This window comes from Hibiscus syriacus, unplaced genomic scaffold, assembly GCF_006381635.1.
Source record: "Hibiscus syriacus cultivar Baekdansim isolate YM2019G1 unplaced genomic scaffold, ASM638163v2 tig00110500_pilon, whole genome shotgun sequence".
In the NCBI taxonomy this organism is placed as follows: domain Eukaryota; kingdom Viridiplantae; phylum Streptophyta; class Magnoliopsida; order Malvales; family Malvaceae; genus Hibiscus; species Hibiscus syriacus.
Window position 1 is genome coordinate 74,172 of NW_024062762.1, and position 20,702 is coordinate 94,873.

Here is a 20,702-nt window from a genome sequence, read left to right on the forward strand (position 1 = left end):
TTTGCAATACTTGTTGCTGATTTTTTGTCACTCTAAAGCTCAAAGTAGTTGTTGCCGCACATCTCCAATTTAGTTAAGAGCCCTTGTAACCAAATACCATCACAATCCCGAGTGATATCGACCGATATTCTGTTTCTGCACTGCTATTAGAAACTACAACTTTTTTCTTGCTTCTCTATGTCATGAAGTTCCCCCAAACAAAATAAGAAATATCCCGTAGTTGACCTTTTATCCGTTAATTCTCTAGCCCATCTAGAATCTGAGAAGATCTTTACTTTTATATCTTAAAGTTTTCTAAAAATCAACCCATGTCTGGGTATCATCTTTAAATATCTCAAGATTTGATTTATTGCCTCCAAGTGTTATTCTCTAGGATTATTCATATATTGACTTACAATACTAACGAAGAAGGTTGTGTCAGGTCTAGGTAGGGATAAATAGATAAGCTTACCAACTAGCCTTTGATACTACTCATTGTTTACAGGACTTTAGTCTTTCTTTAACTTCATATTAACTTCCATGGGAGTTTATGAGGGCTTGCAACCAGTCTTCCAGTCTCAAAAAGTAAGTCTAGAATATACTTTCTTTGATTTATGATAATTCATTCTCTTGATCTTGTTACCTCCATGCCGAGAAAGTATCTTAAGGTTATTAAATCCTTAGTTTCGAATTCCTTTCTAGTAAGGTCTTCAATTGCTTAATTTCTACTAAGTCATTACCCGTGATGATGATGTCATCGACAGACAATCAAGATTGCATTCTCCTTGTCAAGAGCAGTTTTTATAAATAGAGTGTGATCATATTGACATTGTTTGTAGTTGTCCTATAGTATCTTCGTGAATCTGTCAAACCAAGCCCTGGGTGACTGTTTTAGACAATATAAAGATTTTAGCAATTTGCATACCCGGTGATTTCCAGAGTGAATTTTACTCATGGTGGAACCTGCATATAGACCTCTTTTTCAAGATTTTCATTGAGGAATGCATTTTTTACATCTAGCTGATGAAGTATCCAATCCTTGTTCATTGCCAAGGATAATAGAACTCAAACAGAATTGAGCTTTGCAATCAGGGCAAACATTTATTGATAGTAAACTCCATGAGTCTTAGTGAATCACTATGCCACAAGTCTAGCCTTATACCTCTCAATACTGCCATCTGTCTTGTATTTCATCGTAAAGACCCATTTGGAGCTGATTGGTTTCTTATCTTTAGGTAGATCGATGATGACCCAAGTTTTTTTGTTTTCAAGGGCTGAAAGTTTCTCTTCAATTGCCTTCTTCTACTTGAGACTTTTTAATGCTTCTTCTATGGTCTCTAAAATGAAAATATGATCAATCTATGTTGTAAATGACTTAAGACCAGATATTAGTTTACCATAGCAACAAACTTATTGATAAAATAAGTTGTACATCATTGTACTCCCTTTTTTAAGCAATTAGTAACTCACTAGTGCCAATTGTCACATTCAAATTATTCTGATCATCATCTCCTTTGTTTGTCAAGGAATTTACACTTGGTTCTGGCTTTTGAAAATGCATCTGTAGAGTGGACTGAGGGACTTGTTTGGGTCGTCGTAGGTTAGCGGTTTTATAGATGGCCTTGGCATTTCAAGGGATTCAACTGGATTAATGGCTTGATTTTCAATATCAGATACGGTGATGTTAGGTGAGGTAGTGTTAGTTGGTTCAATAGGAGTTAGAATGATAGGTAGTTCAATATTAATCAGAAAAAATTGAAATTCACACTCGCTCTCCCCCTTGATTTCAGTTTTTGAGAAGAACAGTTTATGCTACTGGGAAGTAACATCCATAGAAGTGAAAAACTTTTTGGTAGAAGGAGAGTAGCATCGATAACCTTTCTGAAGTGAGAATAATGAAAAAAGACACATCGAGTTGCTCAAGATCAAGTTTAGATTTAGGGGTTATGATCATGGACAAAGGTTGTACACCCAAAAACAACGAAGAGGAACAAAAGAGGTGAAAGGTTTAAAGTGAGAAAAACATTGTGAAAGTATATCCTAGGGACATTTAAAGGCAAGAATATTAATATGCAGACGATTAATAAGAAATGTTGCAATTAAGAGAGCCTCGCTCAAAGGTATTTAAGAACATTAGTAGAAAAAAGAAGTGCTCGGGTTACCTCAAGAAGATTACAATTTTTACGTTCACCGAACCTATTTTGTTGAGGTGTGTCAACATAGGGCTAGACTTCTGCTAGTTGATTCCTGCGACACTTAGATGATTTCAAAGTTAAAAGAGTGCTAAGTTAGCCTTTACACGTTTGTTAATCATATAAAAGTATTATATTTTCTACCCTTTTACCCATAATATTCTAGATTTAGGTTTGATCTAGTTGCATTATTAGTCGTTCATACATAATTTCATAGTTTCCTTCATCGTTAAGTTTGATATTGCATTGTGGTTGATTTTGTGGAAAAAGATAATGTTAGTGTGTTAATTTGTACATGATAATGCTAACTAGATAAATTCACCTCATCTAAGTCAAACTCCACAAAACAAGGGATAAAGCCTAAAAGTTTGGATTTTCGCGTAGAATTTAAAGGGAGAAGAAGCCTTATTTAAAGATAAAGATAAAAAAGAATTAATAGATCTTTTATTCCAATTAAAACTCTCATTCAAGGAGAATTCAAAAGACCGAATCATCTCCTATAAAGAGGAATCAAGATGCAATACAAGAAGGGGAGATAGATTCTTTTCTTGGGCTAGAAACATTTTCTTTCTTTCTAATTTATGTTTAGGTTTTCTTTTTATGTTTTTATTAAACCTAGCCATGAACTAAATCTATTTGATTTGGGTTGTTGGGTTGTGAAAACTTTTTGGATTAGTTTGAATTCTTGATTGTCTTTTTAATTCAAAGTTTGCTAATTCTTGGTGCTTTAATTGATTTTAAGTGAATCAGGAGAGGATCTCAAGAGTTTATCCATTTATCTAATATCAGGAGAGTTAGATTCAAAGAAACAAATGAGCATGGTCTTCATTTGAACGAAAATTAGTGAAGGTTAATCCATTTTAGGGATATGATTTGGATTTCATCGGCTAAAAGGAGTGCAAGATTGGTTGTTGTTCACCCTTGGTTAATGCAGGAATGTATCATCAATGCAAGTACAATTAACGAGTTCTTCGGGTTAGGGATAACAAAAAGGTATTGAAGAACACTCTACCGATCTTTGAAGGGAGGAACCTAGTTGCTACGGTTATTGAATTAATTTCAGATCACAACAATCAACTACTCAGACTTTCCAGACAATTGTCATATCACTCATCACGATAACCCAACCTACTTTCTTATTCAATCTCAATCTATAACTTTATTTACTTGTTCATTTATTTTAATTGTTAATTCACACTCCTACAATCACAAATTTAATTATTTGTTTTACAATGTAAGAAGTTATAATATAGGGTTTCACTAATCCCTGTGGATACGATATATTTTCTATACTATAACTTGCGACGTGTACACTTGCACCAATTGTGAAGCACTTAAATCACACAGCATGTTTTTGGCGTCCTTGTCGGGGATTGACAATAGCGATTGTGATTTTTATTTCTTCCATCTTAATTAATAGCATTATTTTCCTTTTTTTCTTTTTCTTTCTTTTTGGATTCTCAGGGCTCACAATTTATGGTTTTGCATCTGTGTATGACCAACTCGAGACCTTAATCACTTGAGTATCCATTTGAACCCGAAATCAAGCGAGCTTTTCATAGAAGGAGAAGAAGAATGTAACAAGCAAGAATGGAAAACCAACATGTTATCCAATTGACAACCCTAATGTTATCGACAATGAGATAGCCAAAGCAAGGGTAGGAGGAGCTTTAGTAGTTCGACTTTTCAAGGAATAGACTCATTCGAGATTATTTAGATGTCACACCTGAAATAGAAGCTGCCTACTTCGAATTAAAACCCGTAATGTTCAATATGATCAAAACAATTGGTCAATTTGGTGAATCTACAATAGAAGATGCCAGGAAATATCTCAAATCATTCATGGAGATTTGCAACTAATTCAATCAACAAGGAGTCCATGAGGATGTCCTAAGACTGTAATTATTCCCTTATTTACTGATGGATATGGCCAAATCATGGTGGAATAGTATCTCATCGGATCTATAGAATCTTGGACAAATTTATGTCGTGATTTCTTGCGAGATTTAGTTCTATAAATATGACTGATAAATTACGTAATGATATTACTTCTTTTTGGCAAGCATATGATGAATCCATGTATGAGGCTTGTGAGTGATATAGGAGCTTTTATGCAAATGTCCATGCACAGATTCTCAGTATGGACGTAAGTGACGATGTTCTAGAATTTAGTGAATATACCAACTAGGATTATGCCAGATGCTTCAGCGAATGACATACTCCTCGAAAAGTCTCTAGAGGAAACAATAAGATTCTAAATTGTCTTGTATTATCAGTTCTCAAATAATAAAGAGGAGGAGTCTGACATAATGTCACGATAAACGAGCTTGATTCAATAGACATTATCTTCTCACTATTCGTAATCATGTAATGTAATTTTCCCAGAAACAACTTTGAAATCCTTAGAGACACAGGTTGGACAACTTACCCAGAATTGAACACAAGACCACTAGTTGGTTTACTCGGCGATACTGAGGTTACAAAGGGAGTAGGTAATAACCACTCGGAGTGGATGAAAACTTACTGAAACTGATTTACAACCTACGGGGAAAACTCAACAAGAAACAAACCTCCATCCTAAAAGATACAACCAGCACCAAGACCTCAATTTATATTGATGAATCAATTGTTCCCATAATAGTCCATACCTCAGCAAATCCAGATACCACTGCGGGTCCATCAATCAAATTCCAAATAGACGAGAAGGATGAGGAGTTCAAAATTCCACCACCATTCCCTCAAAGGCTAAAAAGTCTGAAACAAGAATACCAGTTCAAAAAAATTCTTGGACATCTTGAAGCAAGTCTGCAACAATTTACCATTAGATGAGGTGATTGAGAAAATGTCAAACTATGCTAAGTTCCTTAAAGACATTGTCTCTAAAGAACCAGGATAGGCGATTTTGAAACATTGTTGTGACGGAGGGATGTATGGCCATGTTTCATAACCGAATGATACCTAAACTGAAGGATCATGATAGTTTTACAATACCGTGTGCAATCAGAAATCGCTACGTCGGGAAGGCATTATGCGATATTGAAGTGAGCATAAACCTTATGCTTAAATATGTGCTCTGAATATTAGGTATTGGGAAGGCAAAACCTATGACAATTATACTACAGCTTGCAGATAGATCCTATGTGCAACCAGAGGGAAAAATTGAAGATATAGTGGTAAAAGTTGATAAATTTTATTTTTCCCACTGAGTTCATTGTTCTGGATTGTGAAGCAGATGAATTCACATCTATTATCCTTGGAAGACCATTCCTATCAACGAGAAGAACCTAAATTGATGTCGAAAAGGGAGAACTCACTATGAGAGTGAAGACCAGTAAATCAAACTGAATGTTTTTCCAACCTTAAAGCATGCTGACGATCCAGAAGAATGCCAAATCATTCACACCACCACCAAATTCAATTTTGAAGTAGAGGCGATTGCCACAAGAATTCTATTGCCAAACCGGATGAAATTGAAGAACCAGACGATGGAGAGCAAAATGAAGCAAACTGGATAGTAAGTCAACCTAGTAAATATTTTGAACCATTAGACTACTCAAGTAAAGAAGGTAAACTCGAAAAATATTTTATTGAGCAACCTACCATACTAGAATTGAATCATTGCAAGGGCAATTAGAACTTCATTTCAAGTCTCGATTAAATTTTTTCCAGGAAAACTGAAATCGAGATGGTTCGGGCCATTCGAGGTAGTGAAGCCTTTCTCCTATGGTGCCGTAATAAACGAGTTCACCATCGACAAAATGAGTTTAAATTCAATGGAAAACGATTTAAGTACTACACCGGTGCCCATGGTGAGCACACAAAGGAAGTGGTTACTCTTGGAGAAGCATGAATATTCTTCCCTTCAGTGTTTTTATTGTTATTTTTCTATATTTTTTTATTTTTTTATTTTAGTCTTTATATACTTAAGTTAGTTTCTATTTTTTATTTAATATTTATATTTTATTTTATTTGAATTATTAGGATAAGATTTTCATAAAAGAGGAGTTTGATTCAAGGAGGGAGTCCATCCCAATTTATTACCATTGTTTATCATACTATTCAAGCGAAAAGATTCCACCATAAAAAAAGGCAATAACGTGCACCAAACCACCGCGAGCCAACAAGCAAATCAAACAAATGGCTTGAATGACATTTATCAGTCAAGTGACAACCTTTATGACCAACCCATTTGTTTTGCATGCATTGAGGACAAAGCTGATCTCGAGTTTTGGGGGGCATTGTTCGTTTTGTCATATTTCATTTGTTATGTCATGTGTTGTCATTTTTCATTATTTGTGTCATTCACTAAAGCTTTCCATGACAATTACTTTTCATGAAATTTAGACAAATAAATGATTATCGAGTCTTTGTACTTACCTATGATGAGATAATTGTCGATAGCATTTTAATGTTGAGAATCTTAGGACTTAGAGATAATTTGAGATTGCCTCAATGATTCTTGTGATGCTATAAATGTACGGTTGTTTGATATTGCATTGTCATTGATTTTGTGGAAAAGATAATGATGGTGTGTGTTAATTTGTAAAGGATAATGCTAACTAGATAAATTAACCTCATCTAAGTCAAACTCCACAAAACAAGGGATAAAGCCTAGAAGTTTCGATTTCCAAGTTGAATTTAAAGATGAGAAGAAGTCTTATTTAAAGATAAAGATAAAAGAGAATTAATAGCTCTTTTATTCCAATTAAAACTCTCATTCAACAAGAATTCAAGGGACCAAATCATCTCCTATTAAGAGGAATCAAGAAGCATTACAAGAAGGGGGAGAGAGATTCTTTTTTGGGGCTAGACACGTTTTCTTTCTAATTTATATTTAGGTTTTTCTTCATTATGTATTTTTTAAACCTAAATGTGAACTAAATCTATTTGGCTAGGGTGGTTGGGATTTTATGGTTGTGGAAACTTTTTGGATTAGCTTGAATTCTTGATTTTCTTTTTAATTCAAAGTTTGTTAATTCTTGGTGCTTTAATTGATTTCGAGTGAATTGGGAGAGAATCTCGGAGTTTATCCATTTATCTAATATCGAGAGATTTAGATTCAAGAAATGAATGAGCATGAGCTTCATTTGAATGAATGTTGGTGAAAGTTAATCCATATTAGGGATAAGATTTGAATTTCAACGGCTAAAAGGAGCACAAGATCAATTGTTGTTCACCCTTGGTTAACGCATGGATGTATCACCAAGGCATGCACAATTAACTAGTTCTTCGGGTTAATGATAACAAGAAGGAATTGAAGAATGCTCTGTTGAAAGGGAGAGACCTAATTGCTATAACAATTGAATTAATTTCAGATGCCACGATAATCGATTCCCTCGACAATCAACTACTCAGACTTTCCAGACAATTGTCATACCACTCATCATGATAGCCTAGCCTGCTCTCTTATTCAATATTAGTCTATACATTTATTTTAATTATTAATTCACACTCCTAGAATCAAAAATTTAATTATTTGTTTTACAGTGCAAGAAGTTAGAATACAGATTTCCACAAATCCTTGTGGAGACGATATATTTTCTATACTATAACTTATGACGTGTACACTTGCACCAATTGCAAAGCACTTAAATCACACAACAACGTCCTTGTGAGGCTCTAGCTCAACAAGTGACAAACTAACCTTATAGGGTTAGAACAACGATGCATAATCTTAAAACCAATGGGGCTTAATCCAAGCCACCAAGAACAAGTCTGTGTTACGCAAGCACTGTCAAACCTTTCTAAGTCACAAAGACTTAGTCACTTTGGGAACTCTAAAAAACTATAGGAAGTAAACACTCTTAAGGTCATCTTAGCTCTCACGATCAATATCGCAAGCCACAAAGGCTTAAGCACAAAGAGAAATAAGCTAAGTAGCTTAAGTAACAAAGCCAACAAGGCTAAACAACTAGGAACAAATACAACAAAGGAACCAAGAGAATTTCAAGAGTAAATGCATGAGTTTATTCCCACAACATGAATTGAAAAACAAATAATAAAAAAAGTTAACTAGTTAGTCATTTGATTTTGTTTTAGGTACTCAACTATTATCTTTTTCAAAATTATGCCTAACATCATTGTGTTGGTTCCATTTTGGTCATCTGACATTAAAAATTAAACAAAACTATTAACATGAATTTTTTTATTTAATTTTAAATGATAACATGATATTATCTTATGGTGGTAATGCATCAACATCACCGTTAATTTTTTTGACAATAGTGACTAAAACAAAACAAAAAAATAACATTAAGTATGATTTTGGAAATAATAATAGTTTGATGACCAAAAAACTCAAATAATAGTGAGATGACTAAATATGTAGTTTACCCAAACAATCCTTAAATATTCAGAATTTTAATCTTTTACATACCGTCTCTTATATACTCTGCCCGTTTGCCGACGCCGCCGCTCCCGCTCGGCTCTTAAACCCTCAAAGCTCTCCGCCGCCGCGCCTCCAATATCAATTCCATTTACCGAGTAAATTTCTTGTTGTCTCTGTTTCATTGTTCATATTTTTTCCTACAATGTATAAAATCTCCGTTTATTAAAAGATTTATTTGAAAACAAAAAAACAGGAAATGACGACGGGAGAGGAGGGGCAGCCATTACCATATGTATCGGAGGTAGTATTGAAGAAAAGGAAAATAAAAGACGAGTTAACCATTACGAGGAGGACCCAGATGGAGTTGGTAAATATGGAGCGAAGAAAAGCAAGAAGCAATCCGATGTTTCCGACATCAAAAGACCGGAACAGTTCATAAAAGAGTTCAGAGACAAGGTAATTGTTGCTATATTTTATGTCTCTTTGGTTTATCGATCATGTTTCTTGCAATGGGTGTTTGTTGTTGATTCAATGTATCGTTGTTTGGAAAGCTTTACTGCTTTCTTTCCTCTGTTTAGGGCTGTGGTGTCCGTTATAGTATTGTATCGTGACTGCATGATGTAAGTGGTTGAATACTCAAACACCACCTGTCCGATTTCTAGGTGGAGTTCGAGCTTGATTTTCTTTAATACTTGAATCAAGAAACACACGAGCCTAACTAAGATTTTGGATTTCTTTTACGAAATATGCATGTGTAAATATGATTCGGTATATATTTACATGTTTTCAAACTTTGTTTCGTGTTTCAATTTGAGCTTGGGACAAGTTTCAAGTTCAGTATTCAGGTTGTGATTAGTCAAGTCTTGTTTATCTTTAATTCTTGCATCAAGCAATCCATAGCCTATCATAGTAGCATGGATTTCGGATTTTTATTAATTTTATGTGATATGCATGTATACATATTATTCGGTTCTTTTTTACTTGTTTTCAGACTCGAGCTTGAGTCATGTTTCAAATTCTATATTTGAGTATTGTTAAGCCTCAGATTTGCACTGTATCGCTTAGGTCCATGCACCTTGTAGTTGACTATTGTACTTTCTAATGTTGTTCTGACACTTCATTTTGCTTGAGGTAAACGTATTTTAGGTTTTAGGAGTTGGACCTGATCAGAATGAAACAAAGGGCAAAGAGACCAACATCAATGATACCAAAACTGAGATCGAACTTACTTTTCGTCATCCGTATACAAGGGTAGGTGATCTTTTGCATCTTGGTCTTGTTCAATATTTTTGCTTCCAAAATTTTCAAGCTCCGACTTTTATTTTGTTTTCTTTGGTGCAGCAAAAACGATATGCATCCAAAAACTAGGAAGATCTTGTACAAACTGAGATTGAGGAAAGTTTTCAGTGGTGTCTTTGTTAAGGCAACCGAGGGTGTGATGGATATGCTGCAAAAGGTGGAGCCGTATGTTACATATGGGTACGAATGTAACTTTTTTTTTCCTCGTTTTTCGTTTTGAGTTCCTTCTTATCTGTTAAATCTAATTATGTGAAAACTTGTACAAATGTTAAGGTGCTACTCCATGTGTGGTAATGATTTTCCTCCCCTAGCATATGTTTATCATCATTTTATCAGTACCTACTTCAATTGCCTACATCCTCTTTTGGGGCATATGTAATTGTTCTTTTGCTTCACAAATTTGTCTAATTATCCTTCGTATTTCCATAGCTCATGCAAATGAACCTCAAGTTATTTGGCATTTTTTAAACTATTTTCATGTATCGATCTGGCTTTCCTTTAGGCATATGGCTGAACCTTCATTAACTATAATCTTAAGCTACTTAACAAGGGTTCTGCTAGGTTTCCACTGTCTCGCAGTTCCGGAATAATCTAGAAAACTTGGTTCTTTTATTTATAGTTTTCATTTAGATGATCTTGAATTTATATTTTGCCTCGACCGTTTTACACAGATGTCTGAATCTTAAGAACGTAAAGGAGCTGATTTACAAGAAGGGCTATGCAAGGATCGACAAGAAACCAGTTCCTCTAACAGATAATAATATCATCGAACAGGTATCATAGTTTTCTTAACCAAGTCTCAGAATAAGTTCTGTTTAACTTTGTCTGAATTTTGAAGGTTCATAATTCCCGCAACTAAACTCTTTTTGCAGACATTGGGGAAGTATGGAATCATATGCATAGAAATCGTACATGAAATTGTGAAAGTCGGTCCACATTTCAAGGAGGTTATTCGTTTTATGGGACCACTTATGCTGAGCAAGCCGGAAGATGGATTAATCAGAGGGAAGAAACAGCCGTACAGAGAAGGCGGAGATGCTTGTAATCGGGAAGATGAAATCAATCACCTAATTAGTAAGATGAATTAGCTTGAATACTTTGGTTTCTTCATATAAGTTTTGATGTGCGGATGTTTTCTAGTTTTGAATCGACTTCCATCATCATTTTAATCAATGCTAGTTTTATCATTTCTTGTTTGTTGAGAAAAATACCCTCTTGAATCTTCTTGTTTGCTTTTATTTAATATTTATAAAAATATCCATGTTATTTTCAGAATTAATACTTTCTGTCTTTGTAACAATTTATGTATTAAAATAATATGAAAAAAAGTCATTACTTACGGTAAACTACATGGTTGATCATTTAATTATAAGGATTTTAATTTGACCTTTGATATTTTAGTTTTATCAATCAGATTACTTAATTATTCAAATGATATCAATTAAATTATCAATTAATCAAAGTACTATAATTACACATTTAATCTTTATTATTAATATGTTCTATTAATTTAGTCGTTGATTTTAATTTAATTCAATAAGTTCATTTTAATTTAATTCAATAAATTAATTTGTGAATTTAATTGGTGAAGAATGTATTCATTTATGGGTTTTTTTCTTTTTCATTTGATTATATATAAAATATGTATAAAATATTGTAATCTGTAAATAAAACATGGGATTTGACTTAATTGTAAGAGTATGTCCCAAATGTTGTAATCTATAAATCCTCAAGTTTTTTTTTTTTGTTACAAAAGGAACACTGGAGCAATCAATGCGTATTCCTCCTCGAGGAAGGCATTTCTGAATTATAAATACTTTGAGCTTGGTTCGGCGGTTGCATGAACACAGTCAAGCTTTGGTCTCCATCTCGGCCAAGTTGTGCCATCTTGTCGGCCAGCTGGTTGGCTCCCCTGGTGGGTATATGCGAAATATTGGTGAACCAGTTCTTACTAAGGAGGCATTGGATCCTTCGAATTAGAGCAGACTCATGAAGCGGTGAAGGATTCCTAAGACACTGCATGATTTCCAAGTTATCAGTTTCTATTTCCAGGTGATGTGCCCCACTCGCCATGGCTACTTGCAGTCCATCAAAAGTTGCCTAGAGTTCAGCTTGAATTACCGAGCAGCATCCAATATTTCTGGCGTAGCCCTGTATCCAGGTGCCATTCTCGTCAGGGATGACTCCGCCACTTAAGGCCTTCTTCGTTGAGGTGTTAACTGCACCATCCGTGTTGAGTTTGAACACCCCGGGAAGTGGACATTTCCACACTGTTCCTGATGTTATCCTTCATCGCAAGTTTCCTTGATAGGCGATCCGTTTTGAGAACGGTGGCCCAAGCTTTGCTCGCCTGAATGGTGGAGATCGGACTCCATATTCTTCCGTTGAAAATAAAATCGTTCCGGTTCATCCAAATTCTCCAAATAAGAATGTCGAACATATGTCGCCAATGCCAATCCTTACTCATACAACCTGCATTGGAAGTTAGGTTAATGCGAGTGACCGTTGGGAGGAAACAAATCCAGATGGCTTTCGCTTGGTGGCAATCTCCTAAAATGTGAGTGACCGTTTCCTCCCCAATGCCACACATCGGACAGCTTGGGTCTGCCGACAGTCCACGACGACTCCGTTTGACATTAGTCATGAGTCTCTGATGAAGGATCAACCAAAGAAAATGCCGGACTCGTTGGGGGCCATCAAAGTCCCAATCAAGATTCCACAAATTGTGATGTTGTTCCAATTCCGGATCTTGAATGATTTTTGCTGCTGTTTTGACCGAGCATTTCCCGGTTTGCTCCCACCGCCAGCAAGGTTTGTCTTCACCAAACCCATCACTTGGGGTGGGCATTGCAGTAACAAAGTGAACTATATTGTCATCCAAACTACGTTGGAGCAAGTGGAAATTCCATGTACCATCGCTGGAGGTGAAATCACGAACCTTGGCATGAGGATACACAATTCGAGAGGGGTTAAAATAATCAGCAAGAGGGTTCATTCCTGGGATCCAGGAGTCGAACCAGAAATTGGTTTCACGACCATCACCTATGGACCAGCTAAGGTTGTCTCGGATGTTGCTCCAAGCATGGGCGAGGGATTTCCAAACAAAAGAGCCCCTACTGGGATCAATGTACACGGGAACGAGCTGATGGATTTTGTATTTGGCACGAACGATGCGAGCCCCTAAGGTGTCCGGTCGCATTAGGAGATCATACCCTAATTTAACAATAAATGTTTCATTTTGAGTCTTGAGCGGCAGAATACCAAGGCCCCATGGTTAAGGGGTTGACAACAAGCTTTCCAATTCACACAATACTAGAAAAAACCCCTTTAATGACGTATATTGCGCATCATCTATAGGTGCAGATGACACACAAATGCGTGTCATTGAAGCTATCATCATAAATCTCAGATGACACGTAATTGTGTGTCATAAATCTATGACGCACATTTATGACACACATTTATGACACTCATTGCGCGTCATTGAAGCCCCCGTCTTAAATGAAGACGACACACATTTGTGTGTCATAAATTTATGACACGCATTTATAACTTACATTGCGTGTCATTGAAGCACACGTCATTAAAAAAGTTGACACACATTCGTGTGTCGTGATTGTATGTCGTAAATTATATATATATTATATTGTAGATTGACAAATAATCAAACTAAATCACATTTAATGCCCATAATACTAAATATATATATCATATTATATATAAGCAATACATTTGCATACAATATATTAACATTAAGTTATCAAAAATATTGTAATCATATATATGTCGATACAAAATATCACGGCATAATAAAGTTTGCCACATAAGATACTCATTCTTTGTGAATATCATCAATGTCATTATCCATGTATTCTTCCTTCCCATCGCCAACCTAAGTAAAATATCAGAAAAGTTTGCTTACATTCTCATTGACCAACACTTCAAGTCCGTTCTCGACTATATCTTTCATTAACTTACAAACATAATATCCATACTCGGTACCTCCCGACTGACGGGGACACTACAAACAGTTTACAATAAATGATTAGTCAAAATGAAAGTTGCAATTTAAACAAGGAATGATCGATCGAAGTCCGCACCAAAACATTGATCCAATTGAGGCTAACCCATTTGTTAGATCCAGTTAACTTTTGTAATTCCGAGCTAGCTAGATCAACGAAATTTATCCGACTTGTTTTAAAGCAACTTACACCATTGGCTACACTCTGTAACAATAAAGAGTACTTCTGAATCCCTCAAGCATGATTGAGAGGGTATCTAAGAAATTAGCAAATAATGACATGGTATATAAGAAAATTCCTCTTTGCATAGCTAAGAAATTAGTGATTTGATTCCATCAATTTATAATTGGAGAAAGTATATCGCTCAAACCTAAATACTATAAACACAAAATAGAACACTTGGCATTCGAAGGATTATTACCTTGCATCGAGATTCAATAACACAAGTTAAAACACTATGGGAACGAGAACTTTCAGCATTGATACTAGTCGCACCTGTCCTTCTACTTGATAATCCCTACATCATTCGTCCAGCAGCTTATTACTGGAATAAATGGTCCAATCCATTTCTCTCAAGAAAAAGAAAAGCATTAGCATTCTAAACATAAAAATTGAGTATCTTCTTCATGAAAGATTATTAAGAAATTAGCAATCAAAGCATCGGCCAAAAGGAAAAGAAAGAAAAAGAAGAAAAACCTTTAGTAGTAGCTTAGTCAATCCCTTCATTGAGTGCACACAGTATTCTGTCAAATTCTCAACATAGACGCCAAATTTTACATCTTCTCTGATCTGGATGAAAATGATAGAACAATATAAGAAAACCCAATTTTTTCGTCCAGAAAAAATGGAAACTGAAAAAGTTAAATAATAATCCATTCTACCTGCAGGTTTCTTTGATTTGGATCCAATAATCTGTTATTTGTTCATTGTATATCTGCAAAAGAAAATTGAAAATGAAGTGATAAGGAACAAGAATAGTACAACGCTAAGCAGTCCAATTATGTCAAAACTAAGAATCAAAATAATTCAATTAACTCTACCTCAAGCAAAGAACAACGGATTTGATACTTGATATGTTTATCAGCATGCTTAATTTGCTCCTATAGAATAAAGAAGGTCAGAACACAAACTATTGAAAATGGTTCATTCCTAAAATTCAAAAAAATCAACAAATTCATTGATGAGCATAAATTCAACACTTTCACCTCATTTATACGATCAAATAAACGCTGAAACACACGAGGAGTTAAGCCCTGCTGATCGCTTGATAAACTTTCTTCAAACAAGGTATTTGCTGGACCCCAAATAGTATAAGTCTTTTCGTTGCCAGTCTAATGAAATCATTTTATTCGGACCCAGAAATTGAAAAACGGTAATAATCAATACAAAAGTATTTCACGCATGAAATCAAAGAAAATGAAGAAGCCAATACATGGCCATAGTAGTTTCAACAGAAGTTTGAACATTATCATGCTCTGGTTGATTACAGTGAAAGGCCTCCATTGTAGCGGGGTCTAACTTTCCTTCAGCAATCGCAACTGCTACCGATGGAGGGATTTCTCTGGTATCATTTTCACTTGGTCAAGGGAAAAATTACATGCCGTGCACTCAAATATATTTGTTACGTATTACCAACATCAAGTACTGTTATCACATTATGGATAATTGAAATTTGTGTACTAAATATTAGTAAAATAATTTCACCTTATGGATGTACCACTTTCTCAATTTCCGTTATTTCTTCCTCATACCTGGTAATCACCTATTGGTTGCATCACTTGAAGTTTCATTGTAACTTGAGAATCAAAGTAAAAAAATGGAAAACAAAAAAGAAAAGAAAGGATACAGTCCCAGGAAATCAAGCCCTTCATCTAGATATTGCAGAAGCTGTTCTGTAAGAGGTTTCAGATGTTTGAATATCAAATGTGAACCGCATTATTATCAAAATAATTTTGCCTCATTTAACATGATTTAAATTCTATGAAAGATCTTTGAATATCAAATGTGAACCGCATTATTAGCACAGAAGCTGCTGGTTAGAAGCATTTAGAAGACTACTTACACGGCCTACGTACTGGTACTTGGTAGAAAAGGAATGTGCCTTTACAATCCAAATTCCAGGAACAGATGGAAGGAAATCATATCCAGCAAGGACACACATACCTGTAAATGTCAAAAGGTAAGTAAATTTGAGTCCAAATGATGAGAACATATGTTTATTTCAACAAAAATGTTTAAACAGATCTTTTTGGTTTTACAATTTTATGGAAAACTTCACAACTGATGGCTCATCACAGAGAAGTTCAACCAGCTCAAATTATTAAAAGATTCAGGTTTGTAACAATCACAGGCATAAAGAGCCCAACGAAATGAAGATATATCTCTATGGTTCTTGATTTGAGTTCATCAAATGTTTTAAATTTGATTATAGTGAAAGTTGCATTCTAGACGACCTAGGCTTCCCAAAAAAATGTAAACCTGAAGAGCATAGCTCTTGATGTGTGAAACAAGATTACCTGTAAACAATTCTTTATCAAAATTTCTGAAGGAAGGTTTACTAGTTAATGAATCAAAAACTTTTGGCAGAACTAGTTCTTCTCCATTGCTATAATGTTCCATTTTAAATATGATATGTTAACAGAAAATGCATGAAAATAAGACAAAACCACTAACTCAGGATCAACAAAGAAAAGAAGTCATCAGGAGAGCAGAAGACCTCCATCAGCAAACCATATCATAGTTCTGGAGAAGTTCTTACAGCTGGGCAACCATATGCTATTAAATCACTATCTTCTGTAATCACTGTCGCAACTCCTCCTTTTTCAACCTCAAGGGTGGCCAAATATGCTAGTTGTGCATCAGCCTCATATGGAGCTACCACAAATTCAACTTTATCTGATTTCAGGATCTAAAAAAAGAACCAATATAAGTTTGGAAAGGATTTAAATGGAACAGGTATGAGAAATATTCTAAATTTCCATGATGAGCTAAAATTCATAGGAAAATGTTTTACCTGAATTAATTGATGGCCATTGCTGGAGTGATTCTCACTGCTTTCTACAATGAAGAAAATGAAAGAATAGAGTGACCACAATTATATAAGAACAACTAAAAAATCCATGCAGATGTCGGAATCAACAACAAAGATAAAAACATCATGAAAAATTAAGCAGGCAACAACACATATAAATATGCCCTTTGATGTTAGCAGAAATGATTCTAAAGATGAAAAACTTTAAAGAACTTAAGTGATTGGTAAACGATTCAAAATGGCCTAATTATACAGTTCAAAACCGGATCAAACTTGCTGAAGTTCCAATAGAAAATATAGTTCATGCTCAGGTCCAATCGCAGGAGAAGTCTAAACAAGTAATTTATAGTTGGAGAGACTAGAATCAGTACTGAAATTTACTTCATTCTTATGTGCAATATTGAGAATATCTTAACATTTCTCGGCAAATTTCCAAGAGTAGAATTTAGTATTAAAACGTGAACAAATTCAATCCAAAAGCATAAACAATGGTTCATCCTATTAACTTCAAAGAAAATGAAATAAATTCATAGCACTTCTTTATCCCCATACACCAGAAGAAAAGAATATAAAAACAGAAACATTGATTAATTAATTATCATCATAACCATTGATCCCAGGAAAAAGGTGTTTCACCAAACATCAGAAATACATATGCATTGGTAAATAAGAGACTCAAATTAAAAATGCTATGGGAAAAGTGCCAGTGAGTAGTTCAAACATTGGATTAAAGGCAGAAGGAAGCTAGAATGAAACCTAGAAAAGCTCAGTTGCAGCTTTAACATCCCCTTTTTAAGTTTGGCGATTGCTAGTTCCCGGTTCTCTTCTCTCCTCCATAAGTCAAAACCGTGTTACTACTATGCCCAAGAACTTGAAATAGCTATATAGTCAATAAAATGCAAGATCTAAAATAAAAATAAATCATTTAAAGTAAACAAAAAGTTGAAAAACTTGTTTCTCTCATTTTCAGTTGCAACCTTATAGGGAATACTTGCACCATCAAAAACCACAACTGGGGTTATCTTATGGTAACGGAGAAGATTGACTTTGTGCATAAAGTAAGTTATGTAACGAGATTTATTTTCACTGTTTGAATCCAAACAAATCTCCGTGCTACATGAATATGCTACAATTTTTGCGTAAACCAGCCCAACCTTATTGACTCCATTTTCATTTAACAATTTAAATATATAAGTGAATACATCTGAAACAAAAATACCTCCTTTATTTAACCATAAATAAGCATCAATACCCACCTGCAAAACTTGCAGAATAGCATATATGTTGGGGAGGACAAAATGGAAATAAAAGAGAAGAAAAAAGGAGAAAATAAAATACCCGCTTGCCAGCGTATTTCTTGATGTGAACGGGTTCAATGAAAGGTTTCATGAATCTAAGTAGACCTTTGATTCCCATTGTTTATCCCCTGTTATTGGTTGTGGGGATTAAGGTTTTTTTGGGGAAGAGGGGAGGGGGCGCTAAGAAAAAGGGAAATATAGGTTTAGTGTGAACTGATGATAGAGGAGGATTAGAAGCGGGAAAGCATGCGTGATGAAAAATATGTGGGAAATTAAAAGATGACTTTTAGAGATGACACACAATAAAAAATGTACTTTGTGTGTTTGTTAATTTTTTTTTATTATGACTATTAAATATGACACATATTATTATAAGTCATAAATCGTTTAGATTTTAAGAAACATGACATTTTTTTATGAACATTTTTTGTAAGTCATAAATTAGCGTGTATCATCGTTCGTGTGTCATTAAAAATATATTTTCTTGTAGTGACAAGGGCCATTTTTTTTGAGAATCCCGAGTATCACCCCAAATGAAGTGTCGGGCGATTTGTTCGATCTGATCGCACACCCCTTTAAGAATCGACACTATTTGCATAAAATAATTCGGAATAGCTAAAAGAGAGGATCTTGCAAGAGTAACCCTTCTTGCCATCGAAAGTTTGGTCGCAGTCCAATTGTTCAGCTTTTTCCTGACTGTATCGATCACGAATTGAAAAGTGCTTCATGTGACTCTTTTGTGCAATAAAGGCATGCCCAGATAGTTGCCGAGAAAAAGTCCTTAAGTTTAATCCCTTTAACATAATTCTTCGCCAATTATTTCTTTTAATAAGATGATAACATGTATCGTGCTATAATTTGACTTAATGGTGTGATATGTGTTATCATATGATTGAATGATTAAATTTATTAAATTATATTAAAATTAAGATTAAATTAACATAATATATAAATAATGAAGATTAAATGTGTAGTTATATTAATTTTGTCAACTTACACATCAATTTTTTCATCAAATATTAATTCGGGGGACTTAATTTACATAATTTTAATAATTAATAATCTATAATTAATAAAATTATTTTTTGAAGGATATTTAATAAAATTAAAATATTTGGTTATTATGTAGCTTATTAGGTTTCTTTTTGGATAGGAAAAAGTTTAGGTCACGGGTGACTCCTCCAGTTTAAGGTCAGGGCATACCTAAGACCCAATGAGATTTAAATAGGATTGTATAGATTGCCCACCAAGAGTGACAGTGATTGGATTCAAATTTAGCCTTACAAGCTCAAATTCTTGAATCACAACAAATATTCATTGGCTTATCTTATTAGGTTTACAATGATATGATTTTCATTAAAAAGAAATCAGTCTTTTGAGCTGTAAACTCACAAAAATGAGTTACTTCCCCTGCAAATAATTTACAGTGGAAACATGTCTCTTCTTCCCAATGAAAATAAAATCATTTACATTGAATTTGAAACCAAAGCAAAAATCCAAAATAAGAGATAAAACTAATGAATTTCCACAGCTGATCAAATAACTGGATGTTGTTCTATGTCCTCATTAGATGAGGCCTGAGCTTGTTCACGTCGGATAATTGAAGTGGTTTCAGAAAGAAGTCTTGAGCTCCATCTTCCAAGCATCTGTTGATTCTTGATGGGATATTCTCAGAAGACATGATCACAACTGGTATGTCTCTCAAACACGATGATTTCTTTATTCTTCTTAGAAGATCATATCCTGTCATTCCAGGCATACAATAATCTGTTATGATAAGATTCACTCCCACATCTTCATCGTTGTCGTTTCCGTCGTTCAATCCAAGAAACTCCAGTGCTTTACTCCCTGAATCCACAGTCGTAACTGCAAACAGAGAGACAGGATTTTATGTTAAAAACGAACTTCTAAAATAAATAAAATCCTATGATCCATCTGTCTTTACCACTGGGATTTGTAATTTGATTCCTACCAACCTTGGAAAGAAGAAGTCTTAAGAAGCCTTTCAATTAGCTTTCTATCAATGACACTGTCATCAACCGCAAGAACATGAAACTGGGTTTCATCAACAGCCATGGGAAATGTTGATTAAAAATAACCAACCCCTGAGGAAAAGGATAAGAAAATGGTGTTTGGTTTGAGAGAAAAAAGCAGTGGGAAGGTGAGTTAATAAAGGGTTGGAATATGCGAGAGTTTGGAAAGAAAATAAGATCCGGGGAGATTTTCGTACAAAATCTTGAGGATCTTGTGGGTTGATTTTTGAACTGGACAACAAGCAAACATGGTGCTTAAGGCACACCGGAATTCAATTAAAAATTATCTTTTGTTTTGGCCTTTTCGGTTGATGTAATAGCTACACTTTCTGAATTTTTTCATGCACAAATTAAACGAAGTTAGCGATTAAAGGATTATTGTTACATTTGAAGTTTCGGGTTTAAAGATCACATATATAGAAATATGAAAGAAAATTATTTGATAAAATATTTTAACAGGGAAATTATGAAAGAGGAGATATAAAAATTAATATAAAATATTTTTTTAATTAATCATTGA

At 34.5% G+C, this 20,702-nt stretch overlaps 1 protein-coding gene, 1 long non-coding RNA gene and 2 pseudogenes across 2 annotated transcripts; 1 reads left to right on the forward strand and 3 right to left on the reverse strand.

Annotated features, from left to right (window-relative positions):
• Positions 1-8,567: 8,567 nt before the first annotated feature.
• On the forward strand, positions 8,568-11,028 carry LOC120129462 (annotated as a pseudogene).
• Positions 11,029-13,906: 2,878 nt separating this feature from the next.
• LOC120129489 lies at positions 13,907-14,915 on the reverse strand. The gene is made up of 4 exons (XR_005516745.1): positions 14,861-14,915; positions 14,702-14,754; positions 14,242-14,609; positions 13,907-14,024 (listed from the first exon to the last, which is right to left on the reverse strand). It is a non-coding gene; the product is annotated as an uncharacterized LOC120129489 (long non-coding RNA).
• Positions 14,916-15,037: 122 nt separating this feature from the next.
• Positions 15,038-18,317, reverse strand: LOC120129488 (annotated as a pseudogene).
• Positions 18,318-19,704: 1,387 nt separating this feature from the next.
• LOC120129472 (two-component response regulator ORR10-like) lies at positions 19,705-20,271 on the reverse strand. The gene is made up of 2 exons (XM_039146960.1): positions 20,126-20,271; positions 19,705-20,015 (listed from the first exon to the last, which is right to left on the reverse strand). The coding sequence occupies exons 1-2, from the start codon at positions 20,223-20,225 to the stop codon at positions 19,705-19,707; spliced, it is 411 nt and encodes a 136-aa protein (XP_039002891.1). The 5' UTR covers positions 20,226-20,271.
• Positions 20,272-20,702: the final 431 nt, after the last annotated feature.

What these genes read in the sequence shown, in the direction of transcription:
- LOC120129472 (XM_039146960.1), bottom strand. Translation starts at nt 20,225, where the DNA reads ATGGCTGTTGATGAAACCCAGTTTCATGTTCTTGCGGTTGATGACAGT. An exon ending in TAAGACTTCTTCTTTCCAAG is followed by an intron (nt 20,016 to 20,125) that starts GTTGGTAGGAAT and finishes CTCTGTTTGCAG; the next exon opens with TTACGACTGTGGATTCAGGG.